Genomic DNA, 20091 nt, shown 5'->3' on the forward strand with positions numbered 1-20091 from the left:
CTTGTTGTATTTAAAGTAGTATTAAGGCAAAAATTACCAACATAATTATTGTCGACTAGATTTAGGCAAGGCGAGTTTCTTTGTATATCACTTTTCAACAGCAAGGCAATTCAAAGTGCTATACATTAAATATAACAGGCATCACAACAAATGGTTTATATACAGTAGTAGTATATGCTGTTAGTATACAATAAGACTATATAACCTTTTTATATACAGTAGTAGTGCATGTTGTTAGTATATAACCTGTTTATATACAGTAGTAGTGTATGTTGATAGTATATAATAATATAATAATAATAATATATAACCTGTGTATATGCAGTAGTAGTGTATGTTGATAGTATATAATAATATAATAATAATAATATATAACCTGTTTGTATACAGTAGTAGTGTATGTTGATAGTATATAATAATATAATAATAATAATATATAACCTGTGTATATACAGGAGTAGTGTATGTTGATAGTATATAATAATATAATAATAATAATATATAACCTGTGTATATACAGTAGTAGTGTATGTTGATAGTATATAATAATATAATAATAATAATATATTACCTGTGTATATACAGGAGTAGTGTATGTTGATAGTATATAATAATATAATAATAATATATAACCTGTGTATATACAGTAGTAGTGTATGTTGTCAGTATATAATAATATAATAATATAATAATAATATATAACCTGTGTATATACAGTAGTAGTGCATGTTGTCAGTATATAATAATATAATAATAATATATAACCTGTGTATATACAGTAGTAGTGTATGTTGATAGTATATAATAATATAATAATAATAATATATAACCTGTGTATATACAGTAGTAGTGTATGTTGATAGTATATAATAATATAATAATAATAATATATAACCTGTGTATATACAGTAGTAGTGTATGTTGATAGTATATAATTATATAATAATAATAATATACAACCTGTGTATATACAGTAGTAGTGTATGTTGTCAGTATATAATAATATAATAATAATAATATATAACCTGTGTATATACAGTAGTAGTGTATGTTGTCAGTATATAATAATATAATAATAATATACAACCTGTGTATATACAGTAGTAGTGTATGTTTTCAGTATATAATAATATAATAATAATAATATATAACCTGTGTATATAAAGTAGTAGTGTATGTTGATAGTATATAATAATATAATAATAATATATAACCTGTGTATATACAGTAGTAGTGTATGTTGATAGTATATAATAATAATATAATAATAATATATAACTTGTGTATATACAGTAGTAGTGTATGTTGATAGTATATAATAATATAATAATAATAATATATAACCTGTGTATATACAGTAGTAGTGTATGTTGATAGTATATAATAATATAATAATAATAATATATAACCTGTGTATATACAGTAGTAGTGTATGTTGATAGTATATAATAATAATATAATAATAATATATAACCTGTGTATATACAGTAGTAGTGTCAGTGTGTTTGTCTTTATTTCTGTTCACAGCTGTGCGGAAGTGACACAGCAGGCGCGCGCCGCGTCACGTCACGCGAGACAGCACAGGAGCCGAGCGAGAGAAAAAAAAACATGAACAAGAAGAAGAAGAGTTTCCTGTGAATAAAACCTGGAGACAAACCTTCGACATGTCCCACACGTCCACACCGGCACCGGGGACTCGCTCGGAACCGTAAAGATGAGCTCGAACCGCAGGTCACGCGCCTTTTCCATGAATTTACGGTAAGAGTCCGAGCAGGAGAGAGTGGGGGGTGAAAGCTCGTCCACGCAAACATTGCCGCGTCATTAAAATTCACAAACAAAATGTTTTGGGAATCGAACGTGCACAGAGACACGCTCTCACTAACACACGGGTTCGTCGGTGCGATGGTGGCGGGGCTTCGTCTGCAGCTGCACGCGCACAGGTCGTTAGCATTGTTTTGGTTGAGGGGCGGAAGAATGAGGAAGTAGCTGCTCAGTGAAGCTAGGAGGTAACTCGGTGCCGCGCACAGCACCAAAACAACGTGTCTCCTTTGTGACAGCGAGTGTGTTCACGTCTCCTCTCTGGAGGTTTCACTCTCTCGTCATGTCAGCAGGGACCCACTGCAGCCGATCACATGCTGACTGTCTCCGCTGCAGCTCACAGCCAAGTTCCATGTTTGAAATGTTGCTCTATGTATTCATGGACGTGTATACGGGTCCACACAGGTAATGTACACCGGAGAGTAAATGTACACTTTGTAAACACGATCCATCAATCATATTTAAATAAATCCAATGTTACAGCCTCAACTTCCGTTTTCTATTCGTCGACATAAAGGCTGTTTTTATTGTTGATTAATGTAGCGATTATTTTCTTTAAATGAATTGAGAAATTGGTGTTTACTCTATAAAATGTCAGAAAAAGAATGAAGCATGCACAGGAGCTCCCATGTCTGACTGACATGACAGTCCAGACTCCAAAGATGAGCAGTCAGCTGTCAGTCATAACTCGGGCTGGGCAATATTATTAAAGAAAAATCAGTCCATATGAATAATTTCATGGGAAATGTAACATTGTTATTAGTTTAAAGACTGATAGTTTGCTCCTGAGTGAAGGTTGTGGTTTTAAATTCTTTAAGCTCATTTAAAAATCTGAGGTAGATCAATGATGTGTTCTACTTTCTCACTGTGCTTGCACAATGCATAAACAATACATCAGTATATATTGAACTTTTGTTGTGTTGTTATATAACAATAATAATATAATATATAATAATTGTTGTTATTGTTTTAGCTCCCAGTCCTATTCAAGACTAAGAAAAAACACTCTTTGAGAAACTGTTTATTTTCTACCACTTTTGCTTTCAAACTTTATTTTAATGATTAGTCTATGTTCAACATTTTTTTCGACACTAATTTTGATGAACCAAAGATTTGTCACATTGTTTCAGGTCTACTATCACACTGTCATGTTTGTTGACTTATGTTGTATTGGATGTTTTTCTCGTGTGACTTAATGCGTGTGATTTATTTTTCTAGGCTATGAATTTCTCCGAGCATGGGGAAGTTTCAGATGAAGCAATGCTTGAGAAAGGCAAGTTTTATCTTTACATCTGCCACAGCAGGAAGATCCCCAGTTATTCATGTAATAAGTAAGATTTTAAAAAAACAGCTGGCGTAGAGCTTTGCTAGACTCATTTATTCTAATACAACACTTTTACAAGTCTGATCTCAAATATTTATGTTCAAGTTTTAAAACATAGACACATAAGTCATCAGATTTTTTTTCTGGATAATATCTGTGACTCCACTGCATCTTTAAAAGAGACACGAAAGCAAGTCTGATCACATGAGGTTCTGACACGGTTTAACAAAGAAAATATTAATCTCCCATTATTGCAGAACGAGAGCATGTCCAGGACATTAAAGAAGAAGCGGAGGACTATGCTGTTTGCGAGCTACCAGAAGGACGTGGAGGAGGATCTAATGAGACCTCTGAGGCTGGTAAACGGTCATCAGCAGAGATGGGTCCTGATACAGACCAGTCCACCAGCAGCAAGAGAGCCAGAGTCTCTGCAGAGGTAAGATGATCTCAAACTATTTCCTCTATGAGCTATCTGCAGGACGTTATTTTATCTCATAGGTTGGGTTGTCTTTTTCAGTTTTTCTGTGCTTTGAATGTTTTTTCTTCTGTCTAGATGAGGAGGCACTTGATTGACATGAGCAGCAGACATGAGCCTCTATGCCTCACCACAACTGGAGAGAACAGGGACTGTGTCCAGGAGAAATCCAGGGTGTCCTACAGGAAGCCTCTCTTCAGCATCTCCCACAGGATCTCAGAGAAGAGGAATACACCGAGTCTGGAGCAGCAGGCCAGTCACGATGCTGGAAATCAGCTCAACTACAGCAGTGTCCTTTTGTCCAAGCTTCAAAATCCAGAGGAAAAGGACCAATTGGAGACCCTCCCCACCACGGACAGTTTAGGCCAAGCTTCGACAGCAAACTCCAGCCTTTATCCACTGATTGAGAAAATGTTTTTTATTCTAAATACCCTCAATTCAAGCATGACACAACTTCACAGCAAGGTGGATTTGCTAACCCTCGAAGTCATGCGCATAAAAAAGCAGATCAAACCGGCCGAGATGGTGACGGAGTTCCAGCCTCCTCCTGAATATCTACTAACAAGTGACGAATTGAATCAGCTGATGGAGCAGACATCAGGCGCGGGGGAGCTCGGGTGTCGACTGCTGGTGCATCTCTTCCCGGAGCTGTTCAAAGTGAGGGAGTGCTCTCGTGAATGCATGTCGAGCAAGAGAATGCTGGAGTCTCTCCATCTGCAGCTGATTCGTAACTACGTCGAGGTGTGCTACCCGTCAATCAAGAACAACAGCGTCTGGCAGGAAGAATGTCTGCTCCAGATTAATGACTTCTTTAATCGCTTCTGGGCACAGAGGGACATGGAGAGCGCTCAGCTGCTCAGGAAGCAGACGCTCACAGGCGCTGGGATAAAAGCTGAGTCCCCTCAAACCTACCATTTCATCAATGAGCAGGGTCAGGAGGAACATGTCCCTCTAGATAACCAGCAAAGCAGCCTGGCTGTGTCAGACCTTGCTTTCAACACACAAGCCACAGAGGACATCGATGAGTTCTCGTCCCACGAGGACTTAATTATTTTTCTCATGCATCGTCTTTTCCCTGAGGTGTTTGAAGGAGGAAAAATGCCTGAAGGCTCCAGTAGTTTCAGTAGAGTGGGGCAGCTCATTCTAGACTCTGACAAGATGGAGATTATTAGAAAGTATATGGAGGCAAATTTTCCTGATGTGCCTGAGGACAGCTGGCTCCAGGTCTGCATTCAGCATATGGAGGATGCTCTCGAGGGTCCTCACAGCAGTGGTAATGGGAGTGAACCTGACAATATCAACGATGAGGGCTATGATGTAGTAAGCCTTTCAGAAGATGTTTCTATTATTAAAGTTCCAGAGGTGGCTGATTATGAAAGGCCCATCCGCAAATCCAAAAAGTCACTGCTCTCCCCAGTGGATTTTGACAATCTGGAGATTCCTCTACCAAACTTCATTGTCCCCCAGGTGTACCTCTTGTCCTTGGAGCAGCTGAAGTTCAACTATGAATGTAGCTTGTCCATTGGGAACTTTGCCTCTCGGCTGCTGGTGCTTATGTTCCCTGAGCTCTTCACCCATGAGAACATAAGGAAGCAGTACAACTGCAGTGGTTCTCTTGGGAAAAAGCAGCTCGACCCTGTTCGTGTAAACCTGATCCGTCACTACGTGCAGTTAGTCTACCCTCGGGCCAGGAACGACAGAGTGTGGATGTTAGAATTTGTGGGGAAACTTGACGAGAGGTGTCGGAGACGCGACACAGAGCAGAGGAGATCCTACCTGCAGCAACGCAAAGTGTATGGTCAAGAGTCTGAGCAGGACTTTTTTTGCCAGCTGAACCAGCTCAATCCAGATATTAGAGAGGACTCAGATATTCCCTCTTTACCTCCTGAGAAAAGCAGCAAAGATTTTTGCAAAATTCCTCTGGATGAACTGACTGTATCCAAACCTGACTTCCCCGTACCAGCAGCCTACCTGCTCTCAGATACTGAGGTACGGGAAATCGTCCAGCAGAGTCTCTCGGTTGGGAACTTCGCTGCCCGTCTGCTCGTGCGCCTCTTCCCCGAACTCTTTACGCAGGAGAACCTGCGGTTGCAGTACAACCATTCAGGGGCCTGCAACAAGAAGCAGCTCGACCCCGTGCGCCTCAGATTGATCCGTCACTATGTGGAAGCAGTGTATCCTGTGGATAAGATGGAGGAGGTGTGGCACTATGAATGTGTGCCAAGCATTGACGAACGCTGCCGGCGCCCTAATCGCAAGAAGTGTGACATTCTCAAGAAGGCCAAGAGGTCAAGCATTGTGTCCTAGTTACAGTACTCTCCAGTTAGGCAACACTTTGTCATGAAAAATAATTGCACATTATATAAGCTGAAACCGCATTGTTGAACTTTTACATAACTGTCCTATGTAGGATGAAGCCAAGCTGGTATGAGTTTCTTCAGTACTATTCTTTGTCATATTTTATATTTGGACTACAGCAATAGATGTTGTAGTGTATGCAGTCTTATTAATGTTGGCTAAAGAGTTAAAACTGCTTCTATTTATAAGCCAAAACTGTCGTAGCTTATCTAACATTCTTTGTTGATAAATGTTGTAGCCTTAACAACATTAACAATGATAGTAGCTGATAGCATCAATCACACATTTGCTATGATGATTCACAACTATGTGATGTAGAGACAGGTGACAAACTCAAGGAAAAACCTGAGTAAATAAGTAGAGAATATATATATATATATATATATATATATATATATATCCAGAGGGGCTGTATGTAAGAACGCAAATATCCAGGTCAGAGGCTCCGAACATTCTCCAGTTTCTCCTGCCAGAACCTGAGTAAAAACTCTTTTTCGGGAGGATCCCCAAGTGAGCTGATGCAAGAACACAGCAAGAGATCCTCTGCAGGAGTCACCGCAAACAAGTGGGTGTGTTGATGACGTTTCTAAAATATGACAGACGCAAAAATAAGAAAACAATTATCTCAGGGTGAAAAGGCGGTGCCATACACATAGAAGACGCTGACGAAGATGTCGAAAGCTTTCGGTGAGAATGATGCAGGTGTCCACGTGCTGTAAACAAAATTGCGTCCTGCCTCTGCCTGTTGTGCCACAACTCACCTGAACACTGCGGAGAATTCTGTGTAGTTTTTGAATCTCCTGGTGCGTTGTTCATGTGTGAAAGGCAAACACCAGACCCAATCCTGCGGACATCCACTGGAGTTCATGTCTGAAAAGCTCCGTTATGGCCTTAGAAGTTGTTAGATCTCAAAATATCTCCCATAGATGAAACCCTACAGGAGGTTTCTGACAGATGTGTGACATCTCTCCTTCATCGTCATGAAAATACCAACATACTTTGGAAGAACAGTGTTTCGTCCCTCCTGTCGAGTTCAGACACTTGTGGATTAAATGCAAAGCAGCACTGAAGCCGTCGACAACTTATTAACTCACCTAAAGTCTGTTATTCCTGTAATTTGTCACCTGTCTGTATTTCTGTTACAGTTACTGATGTAGCATTGTGCCACCACTGTTTTAATAACAACGTGCTTATGTTAAGCCTTCTTATAGAAGTTTATACTATAAAGACAATTTAACATGACAATAGATCATGATAACCTTTCTAATAAAACCCTAGTTATAAATATGACTATCAGACTGTTTTACATAACACTAAACTGTTATTATTAACTGTATCTGGTCATGCAGACATTTCCTTAGCAGGGAGTGGGAGGTGTGCGTAGTACCAGTACATGAGAAAACTTTGCACTCAGTAACATGAATATTGGTCCTTTGTACCATTTGTACCATAAAAAAAATTATATTCAATGAGGTTTCACAGGGAAAAACCTCTTTATATACAGTCTATGGGAAAAACACAAGAAACTCTGGTAACCGAGTCAGAGGAAAACATATTATTTGCAAGAAAATAATTGCCCTCTTCATCAGCAATTTTCTAACATTTTCAAAGCTAAAAAAGTGCACATTTATTGGGGGAGTCGTACAGTATATGGTGGGGAAAGGTAAACAGTCAACACATTTCTCCCAGCCAACTGCTGAATGTCTACAACCAGTGAGAAATGTTGATCTTTACATTATTCCACTGTTATCGATTCTCAATCCAACTTCTTGGGGATCATTCCAACTGCCAGTCATGCCATTTCTGTGTTGTTGCCTTGTTGGTATCACAGTCTCTACTGTCTCATCCAAGTTCATGGCTTAAAGGCCTCGTCCTTGGAAAGCTCTATCGATTTCCAGCACCTGATGGCAACTTTGTACTTTTCTGTTTTACTTTTTTCTGCAAAAACTCTTCTGACGATGACTCTCATCAAGGTAACAGTGTTTCCTCCTTGGTTCTCTGACAGGACCATGTCCAAAGTGTCCCCAACTTTTACCTGAAAACAGAACAAATATGAGTTCATGTATATTCGAGGATAAGGTGCAGGACTACTTCATTTTGTCATACATCACTTACCGTTTTACTTTTTTTGATGAGTCTCTGTCCGTTTAGCCTGAGTTTATTCCCATAGAAGGCATCTTCAATTTTTCTGTAACAAAACAAAGGACACGCTTTATTTAGGGATTCAAATTATTCCCTTTTTTACTGTTATAAGTCACATTTGATAATGGTTATCCAATACACATCAGCTATGCAGAAAATGTCTGCACAGAAGAGACTAGTAAACATAGACTGACTCACTTATTTGCCATGTCCAGGCCAGCTTTCATGATGCTATCGTACCGGAAAGACTGCACGTACTTTTCCACATCTTTATATTGCTTAGGTTGATCTGGGTCCTCATCCACCTCATCGTCATAATCACTTTCTTCTGGGTCTTTCTTATCTTCATCTTCCTCCTGTGCCGTCTGAGTAGCTTCTTTCTTCTTGATGCTTTTGGACCTCTGGTGATGAACGGACCAACTCCTGAGAGAGTCTCTGCTGTGGGAGGTCGGCCTGTGACAGCCAAGCGCTGGGAACGACGAGCAGCCCCACAGCTGGCGTGTGTGGATGCTCCTGGGACACCATTTAGTCTGCCTCAGTCCATATCCAGCAGCCAGCAGGTGGCTGGGGTTCAGCCTCCCGAGCTGCCTCATGGCAAGTGACTGCACCACCAAGTTCTGCATGCTGGTGCTCCACCCTGTCACTAGAAACACACCACAGGTTAGGAGGCATCGCACTGCAACACCGGCCTCCATGTGACAAACTTAGTTGCAGTCTTTATGTGTAAGATAACAAACTGAATGATCAGTTAGCAACAATTAGTATAAACACTAAAACTAAGAATACCCCTGATTATCAGCAATGAGTGGGAAGAGTATATACTGCTCCACCTCTATGTATCGTGTTGTTAAATTTCATACATTTCAAGTCCAATTGTTTTTTTAGTTGCTAAAATACCTTTGTAAATAGAAAGGTAGGAAACATCATCTAATATAAAGACTGTCTGGCTGAAGTTGAAAACAAGCTAGCTGCAGCTAACTAGCTTCACTTTGGTGCAGTGAGTTCAGGAACTCGTGCAACTCGAGCTTGATGACACACACACACACACACAGTGGAGCCAGACTTACTCCGCTGCTGCACACTGACCTGGGATCTCCCCACATGACTGTTGTGATTGTTTATTAGACCACTCACCTACGAGGTAACCTTTCACTGCTTGTTACTGGGCGATACTTATTCGCCTCCGCTGCTTGGTTACACGTGAATGTGCTGCCACCTGTCGCACAGGAGGGGAACAACACGTGGCCAGGAATGACTGAACAAAAGAGCACTTATTAGGGCCTCGAAATAAATATGAATTATTATCGCAGTCTAATTATCATCAAAAGCAATATAACATTAGTTCACTTATGTTGATTTATTCTTTATCCCTTGTGTAAGCACAGTGAGCACATACACTTGATCTACCTTAGATGTGTACAATGTGTTGCTGTTTATTAAGTGTTTGTCATTCGCTGCTCATAAAGAAGAGTTTAAAACCACAATGTTCAGTCTTCAGAAAAAAACAATAATGTGACATTTATCATTATCGACTGATACTGACTGACATTTTTGGCATTATCACCCTGTTCCACTTTATTCCACTCAACAATTGCAAGGTCAACCTGGGGACACTGTTGTTCTCCCATATCTGTGACATTCTGTGTCTGCCTCCCCACATGTTGTGTCTTGTTTTTATTTTCCATACAAAACTATTTGCCAATTGGGGAGGTATAGTTGGGATCAGGAGGCAGATCCAGGAATTTCTTTCAATTTCTTTAACATTGCGAAGACATTGTTGATTTCTCAGAGAAAATTCATGGATCTTGATGGAAAAAATGAGGGATGTTAGATATTTATGAGTGAGGGCAAACCGGTGTAGATCCAAATAAAAATCTGTAAAGGAGTGAATTGAAATGTGTTTTCATGAGGGGACTGTTAAATATTGAATGATCTGTTTTTGTACAGCTCTTTTCTAGTCAGTTGGTCACTCAAGGTGCTTTACAGTACAGCTTTGCCATTCACCTACTCTCACACAGAGCATCTATGTGCAACACTTTCTCTATCACACATCAATCACACACAGCTGTCAGGCCATTTGGGTTTCTGTATCTTGCCCAAGGACACGGGCACCAAGGACGATTTACCTCCTGAGCCCCTGCTGGGCCATGGCAGAGAGATTTGAGTTTAGATGATATGTTAGATAAAAGACATTTGATACTATTATTCATGTTTATGACTTCTAACAAAAAGGTTATGTTTTCTTCTGCATTTGTTTGTTTGTCTGTTAAAAATTATACTACAACAAAACTTTGTGGAAGAATGCAGTATGGCTTAGGGAAGGATCCATAACATTCTGGTGTGGATTTGGATCCAGGAATTGTTTAATCACTTTACTTTACATTAGGAGACAAGATTTTTGTTTTGTTTTTACCAGAGTTCAAGTCTGGTATAGTGAAACCAAAACCTGTTCTTCCTATTATTGGATCTTTGGATCCATCTGAACATACTGGAATATTCTATTCTCAGGTTAACACACATCTTCATTTACCTGCCACCCTGGAGTTAGCTGCACTCTCTCCCTCCCGAAGAGACATATCTGGTGGCCCACACTGGAAGCAGACACTTATATACATATGTTGCTGCCTGTTCTATTTGCACCAGGAGCCACACAGACCAATGGACAAACACAAAGGGCTAATCAGGACCTGGAGACTGCTTTGCATTACATCTCAGTGTCCAACCCATCCACCTGGTTCTCATCTGACTTAGATTGAATATGCCCATAACTCTTTGACCAATGCAGCCACAGGTATGTCCCCTTTTGAGGCTTCTCTGGGTTATCAACCACCTCTGTTTCCCTCCCAGGAGAGAGATTTGGCTGTACCCTCCATTCAGCATCACCTTTATCGAAGCAGGAAGGTCTGGAAATACACCCGGTCAGCTCTTCTTCGCTCTGTGGAAGCCAACAACCGCTTCGCTGACAGAAATAGGATTCCTGCACCCGCATATGAGCCAGGTCAGTCTGTGTGGCTTTCCATTGAAGTCTGAATCCAAGAAGTTAGCCCCTCGATTCATTGTTAATGAAAAAGGTAATCAGCTGCTCATGATTCAACATTTATCTTCGAGTGAGTTTTTGCTGCCTGCTTATTCCTTGCTCCCTTTTTGTCACAGAACCAGCTCCTCAGCGTCCTCCTGTTGGTTCTACCTAACCCTCCCTTTCTCTGCCCATGACTCCAGCTGGCATTCTGGAGCAGAACACGCTTCAGACCAGGCCCCTTGTTTATCACTGGTGGACTGATTTTATTTACTTGACACTTTAGCTCTGCCCTCCTATTTGCCTTATTTCTTTTCTTTTCTTTTTTTTTTAAATAAATTGTTCACAGTTTAGTTTTAACCTCGACTGTGGACTGATTATTTCCCTTGTTGGAATATTCACATCAATTTGAAAAATTGAAAAAAAACATTTTGCTTTACAACATCAGTGGAGCCAACTTAAAGAATTCTGAATGAAAACTCAGAAAGTATTTTGCCCTGTGTACACTCTTATAACTATCGGCGCCTCGACTCCGGGATCAGAAATCCAAACGGAGTCTCCACTTTTCCCAAAGGACACAGAGTAGATAAGTACGGAGCCCGTCTGGTGGCCACGTTTTATCAATTCGTGGCCACCTAATAATCATCTCGTTCCCACGCATTAAGAAAGTCGTTGCCACGGGATAGGATCTCGTTCCCACGCGTTACTAATTCGTGGCCACGGAAAAAAAAAAATTCCACCCATGTCCCCAGACAGGCTCGGTAGATAATCCCTATTACTGATTCAAACGAAATAGGCCTCTTTGCATTCCTTCAAAAACCTCTTTTCTATAGTTTAAACCTCAGGTGGGTCCCAAGCCCAAAGCCGCCCCGGAAAACATCCCCTCCTTTTTGATGGCTGTGGGGTTCAATTAACACACCACGGTCTGTTTCTTATCTTTCCTGATGGACACAGGTTCCCCGCCAAACTGCCGATTAGACCAAGGTCAGGGTATATCCAAGTGTATCCTATTGCCTGTGCCGGGCACGACCAGAAGTCGCCCTAAACACCAACCAATCACTTGTAAACACATTAAGTAGCACACTAGTACAGTGCATTCAGTTTTGATTTGACTCTCAGGCGACTCCCCTGCCCATACAAAACTGGCCTTTGATTTTGACAGTCAATTAGCAAAATTTTGCATGTTTTGATCTCGATTTGATCTCGTCAAGCTCTCACACGGTCAGGCAACATCAAAGAATAGTATCCTGAAATTGAAGCAGCGTAAAATATTTTTTTTAATATATTTTCTTTTCTTTTCCTGCCGTGAAATGTGAAAATGTCTTCCTGTTGGTGTCGATGAGGCTATTCCAAACTATACCAGCAAGTCTGAGGATCCAAGCCAGCAACATTCTTTAAATTTCCATGGGTTTAATATTATTTATTGCAACTTTTATTTATCCGGCATAAGGTATATTTGAATACATATTTAAAATCGATTAGTTATTTATACAGCCCATTTGATTATTATGACAACAAGAATATTTTTAACATTTTACAAGAAGCTTTGAGTGATTGTGTATTGTTTCATGTCTGAGAAGTTATTTACTTGTTACAGACTGAATACTTTATTACTTTAAGGGGATTTACACCAACATTCAGCTTCACTACAATTCATAATGTCCATGAGTGTCATTTCAAGTGCATAATACTCGTGTCACCACATAATTGAAAGCAAAGTAACAACAATATCTTATTTGCAAGGATGCATACAATATGATCCTGTGAAGTGTTCTACAAAAAGTCAGTATTACAAAGATCATAAGATATCCGAGTGTAAACGTAAGTGCATTTACATCCTTGCATATACAGCCTGTAAACTCGATTCAAAACGAGTCAGGGGTCTTATATATAAGTCAGATGTCAACACCCAAAGTAGAAAACATGGTAACATGTCAGTGTGCTCTGTGTTTTTGACTCTCTGAGCACATTCAGTACACGCCACACAGTGAAATCAGCATTTTACATCTTAGAAATGGAGCATTATCCTTTACGAGACATATATGGGACATATACTACAGTATATCATATATGCTGGCGGTTTACATTCAGGTATAGTGTTAAACACATTATCTTAGCAGACGGAAATCATGCAACTTAGATAATGTCTTTAATGAGCTAATGATCTTTATGCACCTTAATCCACAGCATCTTTTGTTGTTTGTCAGATGATAATGGTAGTGACTCATATTCAAATGTGTAGCAGATGCAGCGTAAACCTGTTCTTATCTTGTCTGGTTGTAACGAAATGACATGTTAATGCGCTTGTCACACAGTTGCCGGCAGGATTTTGTCGTGGCAGTGGGCAGCAAAAAGTCCCATTTAAGACAAACTGTAAGAAAGCCTAATGTACTTGATTAGGTTATGATGGATGGGGGACGTTTATGCTATGTCTTAGTTGGTCAAGGAAAAGCAGAGATCCTGCCTGAAACACCTTAACATTAACTCTCATTAAGTTTAGCTGTTTCATATTTCCTTGCAGATGAATTTTAACATCCACAGTGGAGATTTGTGGTTGAACATGTTTATCCACTGTAAACATCATGTTTCAGATATCAGTCCATCAACATCCAACAGACAGGGATGTTTCATTCTGCAGCTGCCATGTAGCACCAACAGTCGACAGTCAGACAGGGAGAAATCCATGGTAGAGGAAGCAGATTACCCACAATGCAATGCAACAACACTGCAGGTTTGTGCTGAGTAAAGGGCACAAGTCCTAGATTTTTCTTAAATACAACAGCTGCCCTGCAATTTTTAGTATCTTTATATTGCTTTCCACCAAAAGTTGAAAATAAACCTGTTCTGCAGTTGTCAAAGGGCATTGTGGGAAATGTAGGAAGTCACTAACTCAAGTGAATAAGTTAGATCTCTTTTTTTTATATATAGGAGATACACCAAAAAGTAATCAACAATACTTTGGCACAACATAACTGAAATTAAATTATACTTTCAGTGAAATTATAATTTTTTGGGCTTTGTTTTAATCTCATATCAGTGAGTGAAAGTATCTGGACTTGTTTTCTAGACTGGAGGTTTCCAACAATTAATGTGATGTGCATAAGTGCAACATACAGTATTTAACTTGATACTCAGATACTGCTGTAATTAGAAGTAGGTTAAACTTGTGGAAACGGGAAAATCAGCTTTATCTGATGTGTCTTTCTGTGTGTGTGTATGTTTGTGTGTATGTGTGTGTGTGTGTGTGTGTGTGTGTGTGTGTGTGTGTGTGTGTGTGTGTGTGTGTGTGTGTGTGTGTGTGTGTGCGTGTGTGTGTGTGTGTGTGATCTCACTGAATGAAGGAGCTGTTTAAACCTGCCTGTCTCTTCCGTGGCCTCTGAAAAGGTCTTATGAGGTAACTGCAGAGTCAGTTTCAGTTTCATATGTACTGCACATATGAGATCTTAAACTCCATGGCAATGATATACACAGTAACAGTCTTTTTGTTGAGTTTCATTGGAAGCCAGGCAGATATGCTATAACATTGTGGTTCACAAACCAGTGTCACTTTGTTCTCTACTCTCTAATCACTGTTATTGCTTTAGTGATCCACACATTCAGGATTCAGGCATCGGTTTCAGATAGTATGGCAATATAACATACATCTGTGTATCTCACATTAAGAAAAGTGTTTATAAAGTGTTTGGATGCTACAGAAATGCCACTGTGCTCCATCAGTGAGTGCATAGTCATAAAGATGTCTCCACACAGGAGCCATGTCTGTGAAACGACCTGTGGTGGTGGCAGTTCTCGCTGCAGTGGACAATGAGCACTGGGTAGCAAAGTGCATTGTCATAGTCTGGGGGTTCCTCGTCGTCTGTGGTGAGACGCTCGGAGAGACAGCGGGTATTTTCACTTGGGCTCTCCTGGTCCTCCAGACTGCCGCTCCTCCAGAAGCAGCTGCGTTGGGAGCTGTAGCGACGGGCCAGGGAGAATCGGCTGCCGCTGAAGGGGATGCGGGAGCTGGCACCGGTGCAGATGCTGAGAGCACTCCTGGAGAACACAGAGGAGCAGCTGATGGCTCGATGGCAGCGCTCGCAATTCTGACGGATCCCGCTGAAGCTGGACGGGCACTGGGCCAGGTCCATCAAACCAGCCTCTGAGTAACTGGGCACAAGCTGCTGGTTGGATCGAATGTGCCATTCTAATTCAGTACTGTCAATGGTGTTAACACGAGGGATGCGACGCCAATATGGCCGGTCATCACATGGGGTCACCGGGAGGTAATCGTGCCCAAATAGCTTCTCCACGCGATAATGGACGTATGCGGTACGATACTCTGTGAAGACTCTGAGAGGCCAGGAGAAAGTGAGGAATGAGACAAACCAGAAGACGTAGTGGGACAGATACCAGGGGTGGTGCTCTGGGTCAGACATCACCAGGACGTACTCCTTCAGGTCAATGTTTTTCAGGTGCATGCCCTCCCTGGCTTCCATGTAGTCATCAAGGCCCTCGTTGTCAGTGAAGAACCTTGCACGTTGTGTAAGGTAGGAATTCTCTGACTCTACGTTGGCAAAACTGAAGCACTTGGTGAACCGCATCTTTGTGAGAGCAGACTTCTCCAAGCCCAGGAGCTGTTTTGAAACATCCTTCACACCACAGTGACTGTAGTCAAATTCAGCTTCAGCCACATGGGTGTTGACACGTTCATGGTAAACCTGGGTACTCGTGTACGCGTCCCCATTTCGGTAGCGTGTGACTTGTCGAGTTCGGCGAACATAGTGGTAGCTGATGGCCTTCCACCAGATACAGGGTTTGGCTTGTTGCATCCTCTGGATACGCTCGTAGATGCCTTCCACGTCCACCTTGTGCTGCAGCTCATTCTTCACATGACAATGCCAGCACTCCACAAGGTAGACTAAATAGAGCATGCCCAGAAGGGCCAGAGGGATGTAGATATAGCCATCAGAGCAAGGGGTGTCATGGTACATCATGGACTTCCCTTTGAAGGCACTGTCAAAGGTGAGGCGGGTGACCTTGGTGACATGACACCAAACCATCGCCCCCATGCAGCCGTACATGAGAATAGAGAGAAGCAGGCATTTCCAGAAACTCTCCCGACACAGAGACTTTCTCAGGGACTGCTTCAGCGGTTTTTGCTATTGAATAAAGAAACGAAACAACAGAAGAGACCATGATATAGATGGATTTCAGATAATTTATGAAATCTTAAATGTAATGTTGCACCCTGCAACATTGGTAGCACAGTCAAGCTTATTAACACACTTTCTAAAATTAATGAACGGGTCATGCACCCATAGTGGCAGCACTGACAGATTAGACAAGACAATTAATCTGCGAGCAGTAAGTTCTTTTGATTCTGAGGATATTTTCATAGGTTTACAGGTTTAAAACGATTTTAAGAGTAAATACTGAGACTCAAATGAGACATGAAAACAAGAGAGGCAATAACGCATTATACAATTATTACTTCATGCTATAAGATACTGTGAATTTTCAATAAGCCCACCGACAAACAATGCACCTGCAGTGTGGCTCAGTATGCACACCATGCACATGGATCCATTGAAGCTTAAAACACAAAAAGGCATCTATTGCTCATATAGTAGATGTGAGGGTATAATACCTCCTCTCTGGTGTCCTCCTCGAAAACGGTGGTCGTGCTGGTTTCACTCGCCGTGGCAGCGGATGCTGGAGGGGACATGGTGCCGGGCAGCTGTTGATGGTGATAATGACAGGGCGTGGAGAAGGAAGAGACCTCACCACCTTGCTCTGCAGCGTCCCTCAGCCCACACTCGTCAGACTGCGATCATCCACAGGTTCGGCACCCGAGGAAAAGCCCGAGGCAGGCGGACAGCGGACATGATGATCGGTGGAGGGGGGGGGGGGGGGCAACAACCCTGTAATAGTGGATGTCTCCGGCGGCTGGAGGATGAAGAAACGGCGGGGGTGTGTCTAGAGGAAAGCCCGCATCCTGGCCGTCAGTGCCGCAGTAACATGATCGCAGGTTGTGCTGTGGAGCTGCTCGTCTTTACAGAAGGAAGGTGTCCAGCCCCTCGGGGACAACCGACCGTCTGTCTGTCCGTCACAGTGAGGAGGGGGGACAGAGGGTCGCTGTCCGTGGTGCTGACTGAGGCAGGTGCACGGTGGGATGTTGTTGCACAAATCTGCGACTTAAAGGGAAAGTCCCCCAAAAAATACCTTGCACAGATCTGGAGATCAGAGCAGTGGCGGACATTTTCATTCCATTGTTAAAAATGATTATCATTGTTGCTGTTATTACTTATGCACAATAGAGAGGCAACACCCAATGACTGAACTACAGATAAAATCCCTGATTTGATTCAGTTTATCAAAGATATTTTGCTGTTAATTCACATTATGAAGCCGACCAGACACTGCACAATAAACAGTGTTTGTTTTAATTATTTCTATATTCTGAATTAAAGGTTCAGTGTGTAGACTTTAGTGACATGCAGTGGTGAAGTTGCGTGTTGCAGCTGAATACCCCTCACCTCACCCTCATCTTCCCAACATGAAAGAGAACCTGCATAGCCTTCAGTTGTCATTTAAACTGTAAAGATCTTTAGAATCTTTAGAATGACACCTAAATGAAGTATCATCAGCAAAATGTACTTACACTATCAGATGAAACTATTTATAACTATAAATGGCACAAAGATTTTGAAGATTTTCTGGCTTAATTTGTCTGATGTGTTAAAAAACTTAATTTCTTTCTTTTTCGAATTTCTGACAGTTTGAGACAGTTGAAAACAAAAAATTGGGTCTTTATGTCATTGGAAACAACAAAATATTGATTGCATAGTTGAGAAAAAAATAGGTTTATCAGCAATGAAAATAATTGATTTGCAAAAATTGCTGTAGCCTAATCCAAGAGAAAAACATAGTCATCAGGCAGAAAAGATACGACAGCCCCAAACAGAGAGTATTCCTGTACATTAGATCATTGCTCTTCATTACTTTAAAACATGTTGTGGTGTAAACTGAAAATAATCACTAAATAAGGTCAAATATTTAAGGAGGTAACAAAGAGAAAAGGTAACAACTAAACAATTTCCATCACTGATTTAAAGCTGTTAGAATAATGTTTGAACACCAGCAATTACACAGGTACTCTTAGATAACTAAACCAAAGGCTACGATTTATATATGGAAATATGGATTAGATATAATATGAAGCGTACCCATTCAGTATGAATATAATTTAAAAATGCTTACAAAAACATATATGTTTACATAATTCAATGAAAAACCATGACAGAGAATAAATCATTTTAAATTCAGGTTTACATTTATAATTACAATGTCTTGAAAAAGTACAAAAATCTTTTTGGAAAGGTTTGAAAGATCTGAGACGGGGGAGTGAAATTGAATTTGTTTGTTTACATTTAGTTACATTTTACCTTCTGTCAGTGATATGGAAAAACATAGCACATATTTAAAGGTTTTCATATGTTTTACACATGTATACATCATAAGAGGTTACACATGTTGCAAAAGTTTAAAAATGCATGAATCAACAACGTAGCTGTAGACTTATAGTGATATGGGGGTTATAACATTAGACCATGAGGAATTTCTTTTTGTAAATGAGTGTAGTTATCGTAAGCATGAGTCTTTGTTTAGAACAAGACAATCTTAACTGCAGGGACATTTCTTCCATTTTATCACATGTGTTTCATTCTCTTTACTCTTTCTCCCAGGGTCTCCTTTTCTGATGATGAAGGGAACTCTTAAAAGGAAAGAGAATAGGAGTTATGACTGATTAAACACCTCATCAGTACTTCTCATTAGACCATTAACTCCAACTCTGAGACTTCTTCTACTACTGTGATTACAGTAGAATAATTGGCGATAAATTGAATTTCAAATAAGAATTCTTAAACACCTATGTCACCGGTTGCAGAGCTACTTACAGGGTAGATGTTGGAGAGGTTGTTGAAAAGCACTTGGCCTGCGCTCACTTTGTTCCTCACTCCCCGTATGGTCCCATTCTTGCTGCAGATGTTGATGCGTTTGTTGCTGAAGAGCATCTCCCTCTTGGCACTGGCGTACAAAAGCAGGTCATCAGGTTCGCAGCCGCTGTCGTCCACAGCGGCCTCCACCACCAGTCCATTCAGGTGGCTGTTGGCCTCACTGGCAGGAGGCGAGCTCCCCTGTTCTGCCTCCGGGGAGCTGGTGCAGTCAGAGTCCACAGAATCCGACACTGAGCCGCACCAGGCTGTTTCATCCTTGAACACCTCCGTAAGGACCCGGCCGCTGTTGGCCGATGCCACTCTAAACCTGACTGTTTTCACAGCCTTCTCTTTCTCCTGTTTCACCTTTGGCCGCTCCATTAAAATACAAGATAGTCTTACATGTTTCACATCCCATTCAGAGAAGCCAGCTATTTCAGCCTAAGCCATGGTGACATGCAATTATCGAACAATAAAATCCTAATTGACGTGTGAGAAGGAGCTGAAAATACCACGGGTACAATAACTAGACACCCATATGTTTAACAATAGATGAGCTTCTGCCATGGTAACAGCTAAAACAGGCAAACAGTAAACTGATCTCATATGTTCAATAATTAATCAAGGTTAGTTTTCAAGCAGCAGATAGACCACGGCCTCCTCAGGATATTGTCTGTTCAGCTGCTTTGACTGAACATTTACAGATAACCTTCCACTGCCCTCATCTGACCTTGAAGTCATCCTGAGAGCACCAATTTATTTTAAATATTTGCCAACTTGATTCAGGGATTACTTCAGATTCAGACTGTCTGTATGTGGAACACATTTCTTCGGAAGCATCCATCTTATTCGCTCCACAATTGGTACATGTATTGTTAATTGCTCAGGGAAGTGCAGTGTTATTTGGTGCAATCAAGAAATGTGGTTCCTCCTATATTGATAAAAAATTAATAAATTGGTGACTTCTGTTTCATTTGATGAT

The 20091-nt window shown here is 40.9% G+C and overlaps 4 protein-coding genes across 7 annotated transcripts; 1 reads left to right on the top strand and 3 right to left on the bottom strand.

Moving 5' to 3' along the window:
- The first annotated feature begins 1537 nt into the window (after nucleotides 1–1537).
- On the top strand, nucleotides 1538–7265 carry bend3 (BEN domain containing 3). Of its 2 annotated transcripts, none has more exons than XM_020085230.2 (4): nucleotides 1538–1758; nucleotides 3037–3091; nucleotides 3400–3578; nucleotides 3696–7265. In XM_020085230.2, the coding sequence occupies exons 2-4, from the start codon at nucleotides 3040–3042 to the stop codon at nucleotides 5922–5924; spliced, it is 2460 nt and encodes an 819-aa protein (XP_019940789.1). In that variant the 5' UTR covers nucleotides 1538–1758; nucleotides 3037–3039; the 3' UTR covers nucleotides 5925–7265. The 2 variants fall into 2 exon arrangements, with proteins under 2 accessions (XP_019940789.1, XP_019940790.1); XM_020085231.2 differs by having other exon boundaries at nucleotides 1575–2223.
- Nucleotides 7266–7507: 242 nt separating this feature from the next.
- Nucleotides 7508–9357, bottom strand: mtres1 (mitochondrial transcription rescue factor 1). 3 transcript variants are annotated; one of them, XM_020085233.2, is made up of 4 exons: nucleotides 9252–9357; nucleotides 8316–8760; nucleotides 8091–8163; nucleotides 7508–8010 (listed from the first exon to the last, which is right to left on the bottom strand). In XM_020085233.2, the coding sequence occupies exons 2-4, from the start codon at nucleotides 8738–8740 to the stop codon at nucleotides 7828–7830; spliced, it is 681 nt and encodes a 226-aa protein (XP_019940792.2). In that variant the 5' UTR covers nucleotides 8741–8760; nucleotides 9252–9357; the 3' UTR covers nucleotides 7508–7827. The 3 variants fall into 3 exon arrangements, with proteins under 3 accessions (XP_019940792.2, XP_019940791.2, XP_019940794.2); XM_020085232.2 differs by having other exon boundaries at nucleotides 9185–9298; XM_020085235.2 differs by having other exon boundaries at nucleotides 9204–9293.
- Nucleotides 9358–14340: 4983 nt separating this feature from the next.
- Nucleotides 14341–17299, bottom strand: LOC109647830 (transmembrane protein 151B-like). Its single transcript, XM_020113639.2, has 2 exons — nucleotides 16760–17299; nucleotides 14341–16271 (listed from the first exon to the last, which is right to left on the bottom strand). The coding sequence occupies exons 1-2, from the start codon at nucleotides 16835–16837 to the stop codon at nucleotides 14862–14864; spliced, it is 1488 nt and encodes a 495-aa protein (XP_019969198.1). The 5' UTR covers nucleotides 16838–17299; the 3' UTR covers nucleotides 14341–14861.
- A 1085-nt stretch (nucleotides 17300–18384) lies between these two features.
- On the bottom strand, nucleotides 18385–19910 carry grxcr1b (glutaredoxin and cysteine rich domain containing 1 b). The gene is made up of 2 exons (XM_069536259.1): nucleotides 19071–19910; nucleotides 18385–18886 (listed from the first exon to the last, which is right to left on the bottom strand). The coding sequence occupies exons 1-2, from the start codon at nucleotides 19488–19490 to the stop codon at nucleotides 18842–18844; spliced, it is 465 nt and encodes a 154-aa protein (XP_069392360.1). The 5' UTR covers nucleotides 19491–19910; the 3' UTR covers nucleotides 18385–18841.
- Between the last annotated feature and the right edge of the window lie 181 nt (nucleotides 19911–20091).

The sequence above is a fragment of the Paralichthys olivaceus genome, chromosome 12 (assembly GCF_024713975.1).
Source record: "Paralichthys olivaceus isolate ysfri-2021 chromosome 12, ASM2471397v2, whole genome shotgun sequence".
Lineage (NCBI taxonomy): Eukaryota > Metazoa > Chordata > Actinopteri > Pleuronectiformes > Paralichthyidae > Paralichthys > Paralichthys olivaceus.

What these genes read in the sequence shown, in the direction of transcription:
- grxcr1b (XM_069536259.1), bottom strand. Translation starts at nt 19,490, where the DNA reads ATGGAGCGGCCAAAGGTGAAACAGGAGAAAGAGAAGGCTGTGAAAACA. An exon ending in ACCTCTCCAACATCTACCCT is followed by an intron (nt 18,887 to 19,070) that starts GTAAGTAGCTCT and finishes TTTCCTTTTAAG; the next exon opens with AGTTCCCTTCATCATCAGAA.
- mtres1 (XM_020085232.2), bottom strand. An exon ending in GGCCTGGACATGGCAAATAA is followed by an intron (nt 8,164 to 8,315) that starts GTGAGTCAGTCT and finishes GTTTTGTTACAG; the next exon opens with AAAAATTGAAGATGCCTTCT. An exon ending in TCATCAAAAAAAGTAAAACG is followed by an intron (nt 8,011 to 8,090) that starts GTAAGTGATGTA and finishes TTCTGTTTTCAG; the next exon opens with GTAAAAGTTGGGGACACTTT.
- LOC109647830 (XM_020113639.2), bottom strand. Translation starts at nt 16,837, where the DNA reads ATGTCCCCTCCAGCATCCGCTGCCACGGCGAGTGAAACCAGCACGACC. An exon ending in AGGAGGACACCAGAGAGGAG is followed by an intron (nt 16,272 to 16,759) that starts GTATTATACCCT and finishes TTTATTCAATAG; the next exon opens with CAAAAACCGCTGAAGCAGTC.
- bend3 (XM_020085230.2), top strand. Translation starts at nt 3,040, where the DNA reads ATGAATTTCTCCGAGCATGGGGAAGTTTCAGATGAAGCAATGCTTGAG. An exon ending in TGAAGCAATGCTTGAGAAAG is followed by an intron (nt 3,092 to 3,399) that starts GCAAGTTTTATC and finishes CCATTATTGCAG; the next exon opens with AACGAGAGCATGTCCAGGAC. An exon ending in GAGCCAGAGTCTCTGCAGAG is followed by an intron (nt 3,579 to 3,695) that starts GTAAGATGATCT and finishes TCTTCTGTCTAG; the next exon opens with ATGAGGAGGCACTTGATTGA.